The 15,338-nt window shown below is 38.5% G+C and overlaps 1 protein-coding gene across 1 annotated transcript; it reads left to right on the top strand.

The window, feature by feature from the left end:
* Positions 1-2,061: 2,061 nt before the first annotated feature.
* Positions 2,062-8,083, top strand: PAAG_06721 (hypothetical protein; the record flags this gene model as incomplete). Its single annotated transcript, XM_015845981.1, has 2 exons — positions 2,062-6,735; positions 6,788-8,083. The coding sequence occupies 2 exons, from the start codon at positions 2,062-2,064 to the stop codon at positions 8,081-8,083; spliced, it is 5,970 nt and encodes a 1,989-aa protein (XP_015700207.1).
* Between the last annotated feature and the right edge of the window lie 7,255 nt (positions 8,084-15,338).

Below are 15,338 nucleotides of genomic sequence, written 5' to 3'. Positions count from 1 at the left end.
CTGCCAATGGATAAAGCAGAGGTCTTTGACGCAGAGGCAATGGCAGCCCTGCAGGGCCTAAAGGAAGCCACCACCTCACCTCAGGCGAAGTTTGCCAGCAACGTCTACATTTGCCTAGACAATTTGGAGGTAGCACGAGCCCTTGAATCCGTGCCAAACACCTCTAGCCAGCAGGTCTTCGCGCAGTTTCTGAAAGCCATAAAGGCCTGGCAGAGCAGGGATAGGCTCCCATTGGCCACCCAGAGCAGGGTGGTCATTAGATGGGTCCCAGGCCACGCAGGCGTGGCTGGTAATGAAAAGGCAGATCTTGAAGCCAAAGCAGCCGCAGCGCAGGCAGCAAGTGCAAGCATGGTACCTCAACCTGACAGCATAGGCACTCTAGCTTATATAAAGCGACACACTATGGAACAAACCACACGGGCCTTTGAGAACTACTGGGCCAAAAATCAGCCCAAACGCTATATGGAGCTGGAGATCCCACTAAAGAGAGCCTCAACAGAGGTAAAACTTTCACGCTTCACATTAGGAAAGCTCTATGCCGCCCGATCAGGTCATGGAGACTTTGCAGCCTACCACAGCCACCTTAAGCATGAAGATGCAGAGTGCTACTGCCGGTGTGGACATAGCAAAACTCCAGAACATTTCTACTATTGCACTCTTGCAAGAAAAGCAGCAAAGCAGCGCCGGCCTATCTACAATCTCCGCGAGACACTGGCAACCTCGCGTGGGGCCCTAGAATTCAATAACTGGCTAAGAGAAACAGCCTTCTATCAGAATATCTGTCCAATGCGCCGTCGTGCACCTCCAGATCAGATCCCACAGACCATTCTCTCCTCTGTCTTGCCCCCATCTTCCTCACCACCTCCTCCTCCTTCCTCTCTTTCCTCTCCTTTCTTTCCTTCCTTGCCTTCCTTCCTATCCGCCTCCCCTACCTCCCTCCCACAAACCTAAAACCTCTCAAAACCTCTGCTCTATGGCAACCGACCCATGGGCTCTGCCGGTGCAGCAATACGCAACCCATTTTTGCCTCATTTGTAAGATAGCTACTAGATAGGTAGTCGCCTACGGGCGTAGCTCTACCCGCCCTATAGTTCGACGCGGACTCTACTAGATCACGTGCCCTTAAGGCACGTGGACTAACCGGGCGTTAAATAAAAACACACACACACACACTAGTGTTAAGAAAGCTCAGACTTTCTTGTATAGTCACAAATTAGAATATATTACTGCGCCCGCCAGTTGATTTGAACTTCCTCATATAATCCCTGTTTGTTTTCGCGTCTTGTCTTGTCTCTCATGTCTTGTTTGATATGTTTCATTCTTATGCCACTACTTCTGCTTCCTGCATTCTGCATCTTGCTTATACACGGCCGTTTTTTTTATTTACCTGTCCCCTCATAAAAAGTTTCAACTCGGTTACAAATATCTGTCTGTCCTCCCTCTGTCTCTCTTATCAGGTCCCTTTGTTTAGGGCCTTTCTGTGTCAAGATTACCTCACTTTGTCTATTCAGACGACGCCTCATTATTTGTCCGAATCCAAGTCCCCTCACCGAAACCTCATTAAACTCGCCAAGGACGGTCAGGACCTGGCCCTCCCTAGCGAGCTCTTGTCATCCCCAAGACAGTCGGAGGAACATGTTTGCGTATTTGTGTCTTGGGAGCATTTGGAGTCGTGACAAGCTGGAATTGGACACCTCAACATGCCGTTCATCCTATCCATCAACCAACGAGAGATGACTGATACCTGAAATCCCTGGTCATTCCACCCTGCCACGTCGTGACGCTGGACCACTTGTCGCTCGCTTGTTTCTCGTCCTCGTCTCCTTCGAATAGAAGGGCTGCTTTATCCTAATTAATTTCCTGCCTACCCTACCCGCTTCTGGCCCTGGCCCGTATTTTCTCGCCCTGTTTACACATACTTCCCAGTTCGTTCGCTCCACGAGTCACCACTACTCCTGGAGGAGCTTTTGTTTCTTTTCTAGTACCGATAGTTATTTTACTTTGCCCTTTTTTTTGTTTTTTTTTTGGTTGGGTAATGCTCCTCCCCGGGTTCTGTGCAAGATGCCTGCTTATGAGGTGGAACGCAATTGCGATTCGTTAAACCACCTTGTTCATTCTCTTCATCGCCAGGATCAAAATCCACAATTCCCCTCCGTCAGCAGTCTCGAGGCTATCAATTCAGATCAAGCCTTCGAGAGTAATAAAGACATTTCCCAGTCCTCCTCATCCTTGTCTTCTCATCTCCCGCTCCTCCCGGCAACCACCTACAAACCCCCCGGCTCCCCAGCCTCATCTCGACAACAACTCTCTCTCACCACAAACTTCACAGACCAACACTTTAGACGACATTACCCTACGAGTGATGAGACCTCTCCGGACCCACGCGACTTCTATCTACAATACAATGATCCTTTCGATCGTGATGGTCCCGCAGCGGTTGTCAACAATATGACCTCAGCTTCGTTCTTGAGAAAGTCGAACGTTTTATCTGGCTGCTATCCTCCTAATAACCCGTCACCGACATCAAACAATCCCCTTTTTTCCTCACACTCTCGTCAATACCACTCATTCTCTTCTTTCAACCCCTCTCGGCCCAGCTCAATCGACTCCCCCGTCGCGAGAAACCCACAACAAAGGCAATCATCGTTAAAGGAGCTAGTGGATAGATTTAACCAGAACTTGGATCCGCTTCCCACGAAACCTCCTCATTCACGTTCATCTTCGAGGGACGACAGTTCCGTTTCCTGTGACAGCGCATACTCCCGCCTGAGTGGTACCCAACACCATACCCACAAGGGGGATAATGAACGGGAAGATCATCGATCACCCCCGTTACCTCGGCATCACGGGCGACAGAGCCAGCACCAGCGTCCACTGGGGTTAAATTACGACAGTGGGCGCCATTCGTTTGGATCGCCGCCTGCAAACCAGCCGTTGTTTGGTGAAATCATCCCTACTCGATCACAGCTCAGATTGCGTGGTCAAGATACTTCATCTCCCCGTTGGCGGAGAGGTTCGGATGGTAGCATTCACACCCCGAACCCGATGGTTCTCAACTTACCTCTAGACCCTGACAGCGCACTCTCTTCAACATCCCCTACCGCCTGGTATCTTGGATACTCCCCATCCTTTGAATATTTTAATCATACTAAAGCCACTACACACCCCGTTGCTCACCGGCGATTCCGAAGCAATTTAACGCCAAACCTTTCCATCACTTCCTCCTCCGCCTCCAAATCTTTCGATTCGTCAAACGAAAAAATGGGGATTGTCGTTAATGAAGTCGGCCTACAACCAGCTCCTAATATTAGGACTCGGATCAAATGCAATTCTCAGTCACGTATTCCGGTTTCAACCCGCCGCCTTAGCCAGACATCTGATTCAGGTGGCTCCGCACATTCAACAAGAGCCAACTCAGCTATGGATCGATATAATATGCACGTAGGACTTCCTCCCAGAGGTAGCAGTGCGCTTCCAAAACGTTCTTCAAAACACTCTCCTATTGTTAAACTCCCTCCAACGACCCTTAATATAACGTCACTTTCACAACATAGTTGGGGACACATGCCGTCTCACCTAACTCCCGAGAGAAGCCCGACTCTAAATACTGATATGTCCGTGCCACGCCTGAAAAAGTCTCCCCAGCTAAGAAGTTCACGACCTCGCCAACCGGCGTCATCAGCGACCACTTCCGCGTCACGCGCTAGAGTGGTAGATAGAATATCAACCCTACAGAATCAGTCTATCGCTCTGCTTGTGGATGCAAGACCTTCAAAGACAAAGTCAAGGCGGCTTCCGGAACTGGGGAATGTTGACTTTGCTGCCCGCCGACGGAAGATCCAACAGGCATTTAATAAAACTGTTGAGGAAAATGCGAAACGGGAAGAACGCGCCGTTAAACGACGTCAGTTGGTTGAAGAAAGAGAAGGGGGTGGTGACGGAAGTAAAAACACGCTACCGTCATCCCTGGACGAATCGCAATTGGAGTCACAATTCAACAAGAGAAATGATCCCTCGCGTGTCTCAATGGAGAGTTGCCCAGAGACTCCTGATATCTGCGATGGGCATGATGCATTCGTTACACCAGATGAACGACGCTCCCCGGAGGTGGTCAACAATGTCACGGAACGTAAGGAAACAGGTCGTCATGTTACATCATTCGGCCAAGATAATAACAACTGCTCAGTTATGGAACTTGTCGAGCGGCCCAACGAGCACTTAGATGTTCCACGAACTCAAACGCCATGTTCAGATATCGCTCCGGCTTCTGCGGTGACTGTGGATACCGACATTACAACCTTTGATCCTGAACCGCAAACAGATTATCCCCAACCATCTTCTCAGATCCACCGGACTGTGCTCAGTCAAATCATGCAAATGCGAGAATCCAGTCCAAGTAGCTCCGCATATTCGGATTCTTTCTCTGAGAGGGACGATAAGGAGTCGATCCAAATCATGCTCCGGCGGAGCCGCTACCTCGACGCATCACAGGACAATAACAGCGACAATCAAGATCAATGTGAGGCTGCGGACGACTTTAGGAGCAATGGCGACCGTCATCGCTGGAGTACAAGCTCCTGGAGATCGTCATTCCAAGATCAACAGTTCACCGTTGCTCCTTTAGAGAAAATAACGAAGAATCCATCAGACCCCGATGCCCATATGCCCATATCCACGGACGAGAGTAGTCGCACTCCTCAACCGCTCGTTTCACAGCCACGCGCTGACTCTCCTACCACCGGAGAAATTGGATTTCAACACAGCGCTGGGGATCTCCTGAAGGAAACCACTCGTACTGCACATAATGTCCGGTATAGCACGCAGATGATGCAACAGTATCCCGATATGGCTAAGCATGGTGGATGGAATTCAAAACGCGTCACACAACTTTTCTTACAAGAACTGGGGTTCGAGGGATCCCATTTGCTCAAATCTGATTTCGGAATTGCGACACGTGTCCGAACGAGCCGTCCACCTTCCTCTCGGGGTGATAATAACCAGAAAACTGACGTTCTGAGTGAGGATCGCATAATCGTCCCTGAGTCTGTAAATGTTCCAAACTCAGAATACGTGCAACATCGCGCCAGTTTGAATTTCAGAGAAGACTGGGAGAAGGCATCTCCGTCTGTCGCTGATTGGATGCAACTGGCCGCGTCGGAAGAGAGTACAGGAAATTCTCCAAGCGCGATACGTGATGGTACCGAAACCCCGCGGCTTCCCGTTGCAGGATCCACATTTGCACCCACAGAGCCTAATGAAGGATTTGGTCTTCCGATCAATATCCAAACTCCCCATGATGACGATTCACCTACTGTTCCACCGCCTCCTCTTCCCGACCACTCTCCCCCTCCCATCCCCGGCTCTCGGAGTGTTGGCGCTAAACAACCTCATGAACCAGGTTTTCATCCGCCTGTAACATCACCTCCAAGTATATATTCGAATAATCCTCCTTCGCTAATTCACCCTAGTGTCTCGGTTATATCTACAGATCAGAAACTAAGCGCGCGTTGCAGTGAAGAGTCTTCTCTTCACCAGTCTGGTTTAGCACCATCTCCGCAAAACCTGGCATCATCAGCCACGTTACAAGATTCCTCAGGTGTCGATCGGCCAAGTGTGGAGACCTCCGTGCAGAAATCCTCTCCATCCCCCGAACAGCGCCGTCTTAAAAAGCGAAAACATATCATAAAAGAATTAGTTGACACGGAGCACACTTTTGGTCAGGACATGACTGTCGTTGTGGATATCTACAAAGGAACCTCCAGCTCATGTCTGGATTTGTCTCAGGATGATATCAAAACTCTATTTGGGAACTCCGATCAGGTTGTCCAGTTTTCGATGGATTTTCAGGATTGTTTAAAACGCGCTGCTAAAAGCGTTTACGTACTACCCCAGTCCCAGCGATATAAAAGCAAGCGTGGCGGAAGTAGGTTGGCGCAGGCGAGTGGTTTCACGACATATAACCAAGCCAATCCAACCTCAGAATTATCAGATGGTGAAAAGGATAGCCAAACTTCGATCGGTCAGGTGTTCATGGAAAATATCGAGCGGATGGAGAAAGTGTATTCCGAATACCTGCGGAATCATGATGCGGCTAACAAAACGCTGGAGGTTCTCCTGCGAAAGAAGAATGTCACTATATGGCTGAAGGAATGCCGCGACTGGGCGGTGGATTTGACATCGGCATGGAACCTTGATTCTTTACTTGTGAAGCCGGTTCAGCGCATTGTGAAATATCCTCTATTACTAACGGAGCTGCTCGGCACGACCCCACCGGACCACCCGGACCATGCTGCTTTGACGAATGCGCTCCGTGAAACAACTAGCATATCTGTAAGGATCAACGATATGAAGAAACGCGCCGATGTAGTTGGGCAAATTATCAGCGGGCGTAAGCGCAAGGAATCGGACATGCGTGCAGGACTCTCCAAAGCATTCGGTCGGCGCACAGAGAAAATAAAGGCCCATATCGGTATCACAGATATGTTTGCAGATAAGGAATTTGTGGTACTCTCCCAGCAATTTGGGGACAATTTTTTCCAGCTCCAATTGATCATGCGAGATGTGGAACTCTACACTACGGAGGTGCAGGCGTCGTTTAAAAGGTTCCATGAATATGTTCTTGCAATCGAGTCCTATATTAATGTTTCCCCGTCAAATTATCCCGAGTTGGAAAGTAAATGGTGTCAGTTCAGGATTGCTGTGAACGACGTCCTTACTGTAGCTCTGGTTGATCATGTAAGCTTTAGTTGATTACCTCTGTTGGGAAAAGAAACACTAACGTTCTCAGGTTTCCACTGTCAGGAAAAGCGTGATTCTCCCTATGATCACGCTTCTAAAACTTCATGATGGACCACAACGGGTGATGCAAAAGCGTAATAAACGGCTGATGGATTATGTCCGTTACAGAACCCTCAAGGACCGCGGCGACAAGCCAGACAAAAAAACCATTGAGCAAGGGGAACAGTTCATTGCTCTGAATGTGACGTTGAAGGAGGAACTGACCAAACTTTTCGCCTTGACCGGTAAATTGACCGAAGCGTGCCTGAATAACTTTGTGGAAATCCAAAAGATTTGGCTCGGTTTGATCGAGAAACGACTGGGGTATATCATCGAGCGAATCCCCCAAGACCTGGAGCATATCGGAGCCGATTGGTCTGCAGATTTCTCTTTCAGTGATGCCCAAGTCTTGTCGTTGGGTATCTGCAATGGCTCGATACTTGCAGAGGTTGCAAATGTTGCTGGATTTAGTCCACCCTCAGCGTCAAACGGGGCGGATGGATCACCCTCTCGAAGACCCTCTACAGTAGACAGCGCGAACATTCATACTGCGAACACCACTACCAATCCCATTTCCAATCGAGCGACCTCCCTTGAGCAGTGTAATTCACCCAAGATGTCGTACGAGTTCAGCGTCGGCAGCCCTGGAAGTCTCATACAGTCTTCTCAGGCCGACAACTTTAACGAAACGCACAATAATGGAGCCCAAGCATTCTCCACCGGACGAGCACGCACTAACTCTGGATTTTCTGGCCGCATGTCTGGTGTATCTGACATGCCAAACGGGAAACACGTTCCGTCGATGACAGCACTAGTGAACAACACAACAAACGCAGGGTCCACTTGCGCATCTCGACCTTCCAACATCTCTCCATCACTGCCACAACTCTCTCTCGATCCTCCAGTGCTTCAAGATTTCCTTGCGGATCCGCTAGTGGCAATCAGCAGCAATCGTGGCACTACACCTGACCCAACTCTACATCCGTCATCACCACCTACCACACGATCCGGTGGTTTCTTCTCATCAGCAATGCCCATGACCGAGTCTCCGTGGACAGCAACCCCCACGGACGAATCAGAGCAAAAAAAGGATCCGTCAGTTCTGTTCCTCGTGGCGAGTTTATTCGAATTTAACATCGACCGTGCGCGACGGGAGGCCGGGTATCCTTACCTGACATATGTTGCTGGCGAGATATTTGATGTCATTGGCGAGAAGGGCGATCTGTGGCTGGCGCGAAATCAAGATGACCCCACGCGCCAGGTTGGATGGATTTGGACGAAGCATTTTTCCAAACTTTCTGGATAGTTGGTGAAGTCATTCATCCCCACAACAGAAGGGTGGATATGAATATGAAACCAGCGACTGCTTTGCGCTTCACCTGACTAGATGAATTTGCATTGCATTCTTTTTATTTCCTTTTGTTTCTACGTTTTAGTGTTCTCTTGTTTTTAATTATGGTTTATTTGGTGCTTGATGAATGATTCATACACTCAACGCAGCCTCCTGATACCTATCAGATTTGCTCGATCTTGTTGGTTTTTTTCTTTTGCGTTTCCCATGACATGTCATCGTCACTAGCAATACCATATTTTCTATTTTTTTGGTCCTTGTCCCTTACTACTCACTCATGTGCCAGTGGTCATTTCAGTTGGCACCTTACCGTCTTGTCTTTTTCTCCCTCTTTTCATCTTCTGTATTTCTTTCAATCGCCGCATTACCAAAGCCAAAAGGAAGGGAAGGGGAAATCATTTAAAAGGAGTTATATTAGATATGAATCTAACGTGGCCGACAAACCCCAATTGGTTTAAATTACGGCATTGGCTTGCATGTTGTGTGTCCCTTTCGCATCACTGAATACTCAACCCGAGCATGTGCTGCTTTCCAACCACTCTAGTCTCTCTATGGCTTTTAAAGTCTTTATTTATACCCTTTCTCTTCTGCTTTTGTTTTTCTTCTGGCTCTATCACATTCAATGATTTTATATATAATTTCTAGTGGTTCTGTAATGACGAGTTTTTTGCTCTGTAATTTCTCAACTTTCTCTCTCTCACCTTCTCTTCTTGTACTTCGTCTCGCCTTTACCGCGATGATAGGGAGAACTAATGATAAATGAGCATTTCTATTACAATATGAAAGATTGATTGAGCCTCTACTTTGAATGCAGTGAAAGTAGTGAATTGTTTCATTTTTAATATCTATGATATATTGTATTATATAATGTCAAGATTTTTCACACTAGTATTTTGCTTTCACACTGCTTTTATGAAATACTTCATGAAGAATCAAATTATCTTATATTATTATTTTTGTGAGAACATTGAAAGTGAATGAACTAAGTATTAAAAGAAAATATAAGAAGATCTATAATTAAAATCATAAGAGAGGAGAAATATAAATGCTATAAGTACTATAAATAGAAGAGAATAGCAATAAATGAAATATATATGTAGAATTGAATACTAGTTAATAATTAAATCTCTTGAAGAAACTTGAGAATTCAGAGTATTTATATATAAAAATGAATAGTAATAGATTTTATCTTTAATTTTTTATTAAATAAATAATTAATAATATAATATTAATTCTATTCTTCATAAAATACTGATTTTAAAAAATTTATTTTTGAGAAGAATTGATTTTAAAGTGCTAAATCATAAGATAATTCTGATTTTTTAAAAGATGTTGATTTTGAAGTACTTTAATAAGTAGCTATGAAAATACTAAAAGTGAATAAACTAAGTATTAAAAAAAAGCATAAGAAACTCTATAATTAAAATTGTAAAAGAGTAGAAATATAGACATTGTAAGTGATATAAAAAAAAGAGAATAATAATAAATAAAATATATATATAAAAATAAATAATAATTAATCATTAAATCTCTTGAAGATATTTTAAAAATTTAGAGTATTTATATAAAAAAATAAATAATAATAAATTTTATCAATAATTTTTGATGAAATTAATACTGTAATAATTTAATTTTTTATAAATTATTAATTCTATTTTTCAGAAAGAGATAATTCTAAAGAATTAATTTTTGAGAAGTGTTAATTTGTACTGATTTTGAAGTATTGAACTTTAAAATAATACTAATTCTCTAGAAAATACTAAATTTAAAATACTGTTATAAGCAGTATAAGAAGATATTAATTATAGTTATCTCTTCTTTTTATAGATATTAATTTTAACATCTCTAGAAAATGATTATTTTTAAATATAGATAAAGATATAAAATATTTATTAATGTAAAAGATAATACTTATGACATTTATTCAGTAATATTGAGAGATATATTATATGAGATAATTATTATAAAAGCATTTACTACTATGAGATTAAAGAGAAAATATATTTTTTTACTCTTTAAATTTCTCTTTTTTTATAACTTTTTAATTATAAATTTTTATAGGTACTGCTATTTTTAATTTTAAAATCTCTTTTATTTCTTTTTTATTTCTATAAATATAATAAAGTTTATTTCTATATTCTTTAAATAAGCTTTTTTGATTTTAATATATTTTATATTATCATGTATATGATAATATAAACAGTTAATAAATATACTGAGTTATAGCTCAAAATTATTAATTATATGACTGATTTTATATTAAAGATATTTTCTATAAGTGATACTTGTTTAAGCTCAGTAATTTATTTATGATATGTAATTTATTCTCTTGTGAAAAGTGATACAGTTCTTATTATCTTATATATAAAATATATATTCAAATAAATATAATGTGGTTTTAGCTACTGTGTCAGAGAAATTTTTATAATATTAATATGATGACTAATTATTACTTATTTAGCTTACTTTTATTTTAATTGAGTTGATTACTTACTCTTCAGAGCTTTTTATTTTTTGTAGAGTAAGTAAAATTAATGGAGATCTTTTATTTTCAAATTAAACTACTATATTTGATGTAATAATGTAGAATAAATTTATAATCAATCTTTTCAACAGTGTAATCATCACAGACTGAGATGATTAGTTATTGCATAAGCTAAGATAATCAGTTATCATATAGGTCAAGATGATTAGTAAATAATAATTATCTAGATAATAATAAACAACTCCACAAATACCCTATATATAAATAATATATAAATGTAGTAATTACCTGGCAATGACATTAGAGAAAAAGAGTTATATAAACAGAGCCTTCTTTGAACCCATCTTTTAGAAATTATCTTAGTATTTGCTCAGATAGCTTATCTAGTTGGGAATTGAACACCAGTTCACCTGCATCTAGCTGAAACTGTAATATAATACTAATATCATTTGCTTTTCTTGCCCTTTTTAAACCAGGTTTTTAGATGAATAACCTCTGAGAATTCTTATTTGCTTTTGTTATAAAACCTCTAAGAAAACTGCTAAAATATCAGAAGTAGGTAGAGAATCTGATAATCTATGAAAATCAGACTGAGATATGATAACCTTGACTGAGAAGAATATGAGATCAAGAAATCTCATATTCAAGAAATAATTTCTTAAGGCAATTAAAGAAGACTAAGAGCAGATATATCAAGAAATTATTGATCTTATGAATGAGATGAAAGGAGTTTTAGAAAGAATTAGAGTAGAATGAGATGAGCAGAGAAAGCAAGTAAGTGAATTTGATTAGCAAGTAAATAGTCTAATAGAGAAATAAAATATTTTATAGCAAACAGTGAACTATTTAGTCTTTCAAATCAGATTGATGAATAATCAACAGATATGATAATCAGCTAAACTTGATAACTCTAAGTATCTCATCAATGGAAAAGGACTGATATTGAAAAACTGGCTCTTCTGAATGAAATGCAAGCTACCTGTCAATACTGACTACTTTTCAACTGAAGAAAGCTATATTGTCTATATTGAAAACTGAACTGATGATGAAGCTATTAGATACTTAGTTTCAAGAATAAAAAAAGATTATTCTGATAAGTTTGAAACAGTTGAGAAACTGTTTAAGTATCTACAAAAAATATATAAGAATGTTAATAAGCTTGAAAATGCAAAGATAGAATATTAATATTTAATAATAAGAAATGAAGATGACTATCATACATTTGTGATTAAATTCTTACACCTGACTAGTAGAGCTTAGGTTCATAATAAAGATTATAAAATAAACTTTCTTTATAAGATATTTTTTGATCTTCAACTTATGATTACAGTAGCCTGTATTAATTGCAGTATGTTTTAAAAGATTCAAGATATTTGCACTCAGGCTACTCACTATCTTAAGAGCATGTCAGATCATCACAATCAAAGACTGCTCAGCTATGAAAGAACTTTAATCATCTGAAACAGTAATAAAAGAATTTTCACATTTTAAAACTGTGAATCAACTTCAATCATGCCAGCATAGACAACTGAGAATAGACTGAAGAATGAGAATTGAAAAAAGAATATACAATACTTTAATTATCAAAGCAAAAATCATATAGCTTGAAACTGCTCATGTAAACAAGAGATAAAACTGAAGAAAATAAATACTAAAACTACTATCATCAAGTTAGAAAAAGATTAAATCTAAAAAAAACCTTCTTCTCAGATGAGATAGCTATACTAGAAACTTTGAATATGAATCAGTTAATGAGTGAGAATTCTTTTACTGTACATATCAAAGTAGCTTTTAATGAATATACTATTTCTATAAGAGTACTAGTGAATTTTTAAGCAAACTGCTGTATCTTTATTGATATAAGATTTGCACACAAGTGTGCTAAAGCCTTAAAGACAAACTCTAAGAAGCTGATGAAAGATCACCAGATTATAAAATTCAATAAATGAAGAGAAACCTCAATCACAGAAATTATCTTCTTGTATCTATGAATAGATGACTGAAGATTTCTCAATATACTGATACTAATAATAGATTTAAGATGCACTGACATGATTCTGAGATAGTTCTGACTGATAAAGCAGAAAACATGATTAGATATAAAGAATCAACATCTTATTTGATCAAGTATATAAATAATTGAGAATAAGATATCAGAATAATATAATATAATAATCTTAAAAAAGATTCTGAAAAGATTAGTAGTGAGGTCAGATCATAAACAAGATACAGATTACTGTAATAGACTTATCAATAAAGAATTTAAGCAGGAAATTGCTAAAAGATATATAATAACTCAATGAAAAAATGAATCAAACAAATAGCAAAAAATGATATTTATTAAAGATATGATCTTTTATCATCATGAAAGAAACAAAAAATTAAAGATTTTTATTTTAAGTCTCTGTGAAATAGATAGAATCATTGAGAAAAAGAAGATCATTGTTAATACAGAATTGAAGAATGAAGAAATAATTAATAAATAGCTGTCAGCAGACTATAAGAAATTCTATGATATTTTCTCAAAGACTGTCTCTGATCAATCACCATCTCTCTGAAAGAAAGAAGATTATAAGATTGAGATTAAGAAAAGAGCTAATATGAATAAAGCTATTGATCATATATCATTATACAGAATGAGCTTGAAGAAACTTGAGACTGTTAAGCAGTATCTTGAGATCAATCTAGAAAAAGACTTTATCTCATCTATGACTTCTTTATTTACTTCTTCAATTCTTATAATGTATACTGCAGGTAAGTTGAGATTCTATATAGACTATCACTAGCTTAACACAATCTCAAAGAAGAATTGATATTCAATTCCACTAGTTGATGAGCTCATGAAGTGGTTAAATAGAGCTAAATTCTTTATCAATTAGATATTTATCAATACTTTCATTGAATATATATATACTCTGAAACTGAAGATCTGACTATCTTTAGAATATGTTATGAGATCTATAAGTATAAGATTATACTCTTTAATCTAAGTAATAACTCAGTGATCTTTCAATACTTTGTGAATATTATCTTCTTTGACTACTTGAATCAGTTCATAATTATCTTCGTAGATGATCTACTTTTCTATAGCAAAATCTTGAAAGAATATAAGAAGCATGTCAAGAAGATATTGACTAAATTATTAGAAGCTGAACTATAGTCAAGCATCTTAAAATATAAGTTTTATATTCAACAGATAAAGCACTTGAGTTTTATTATCACTGATCAAGGAATCAAAGTGAATTCAGAAAAGATTACAATAATATCAAGATGAGCAGTATCTAGTTCAGTTAAAAATATTCAATTCTTCTTGAGATTTTACAACTTTTATAGATATTTCATCAAGAATTATAGTCAGATTGTGAAATCACTGTTTAAGCTCACTCAGAAGAATCAATCTTTTGAGTAAAATGAGACCTGCCAGTGCACTTTTGATCAAATGAAAAGAGTCTTATTTGAAGCCTCTGTGCTTCATCATTATGACTCAAATCAAAAGACTCAGGTGAAAACTGATGTCTTAAATAGTACTATAGCTGATATTTTATCTTAGTTATATAAGAATAAGCAGTGGCATTCAGTTTCCTTCTATTCTACTTCAATAAGTAGTGCAGAGAGAAACTATGAGATTTATGATAAAAAAATACTAGCAATTATTAAAGCACTGACAGAATGATGTGCTGAGCTGAAAAACCTTCAGAGAATAGAGAGATTCAAGATCTTGACTGATCATAGAGCTCTTAAGTACTTCATGACAACTAAGAATCTCAATGCTAGGTAAGCACAATGAATAGAGTTTCTCTTCTGATTCTACTTTCTAATACAGTATCAGCTGAGATGTTAGAATACACTAGCAGATATGCTGAGTCAGCTGATAATTCAGAAAGATAGCAAAAGCACTTAGATGTAACTATTCCTCAAGCTGAAGAGATTGAATTCAAAGATCATCAAGAAATCTATTAAGGTCAAGACTTTAAATATAAATATACATATTTTTGATAAAGTTAAGACAACAAATAAAAAAGTAAAATTACTAAGATCAAAATATGAGAAAGTATAACAGAGAAAATAGTACTAAGAGCTGATAGATAAACTTTTATATTTTGAAGAGTATTTAACAATATCAATTGAGAAAGATTCTACTCTCTGAGTATGTTTTCTAAAAGAGATTTATGAGTAGTCATCTATAGTGCATTTTAAGAAAAGAAAGCTACACTTGTTAATGAAGACAAGATAGTACTATAATAGCTGAATCAAAGATATTAATCAGTATGTGAACAATTGCCTAGTATACTGAAGATTGAAGATCTCTTAAGATAAAACTTCAGAACTGCCGAAGCTACTATTAATTCTCAATAGAGTCTGGCAGCACATCTCAATGAACTTTATGAATGACTCTATAACAAAAAGAGACTATAATGCAATATTGATGATTGTCTATTAACTAAGTAAAAAATCTATATCTATTTCTATTACAAAAAAGACAGATGTTAAAGAGCTAGTAAAACTGTTCTTATAACACTACTATGAATATAATAAAGTATTAGATTCAATTATGTCAGACTGTAAATTATAATTTATCTTAAACTTCTGAAGTAAGTTCATCATATAATTGAAAAATAAGCTGAAGCTTTTATCAGCTCATCATATGCAAACAGATGATCAGGCTGAGATTGTAAATTAATACCTGGTAATTAAGCTTTATTTATATGTAAATTACTATCAGAA

The sequence above is a fragment of the Paracoccidioides lutzii genome (assembly GCF_000150705.2).
Source record: "Paracoccidioides lutzii Pb01 unplaced genomic scaffold supercont2.19, whole genome shotgun sequence".
NCBI classification, from domain to species: Eukaryota; Fungi; Ascomycota; class Eurotiomycetes; order Onygenales; family Ajellomycetaceae; genus Paracoccidioides; species Paracoccidioides lutzii.
The sequence above is the reverse complement of the archived record's forward strand: the minus strand, read 5'-3'. Positions and strand labels throughout refer to the sequence as shown.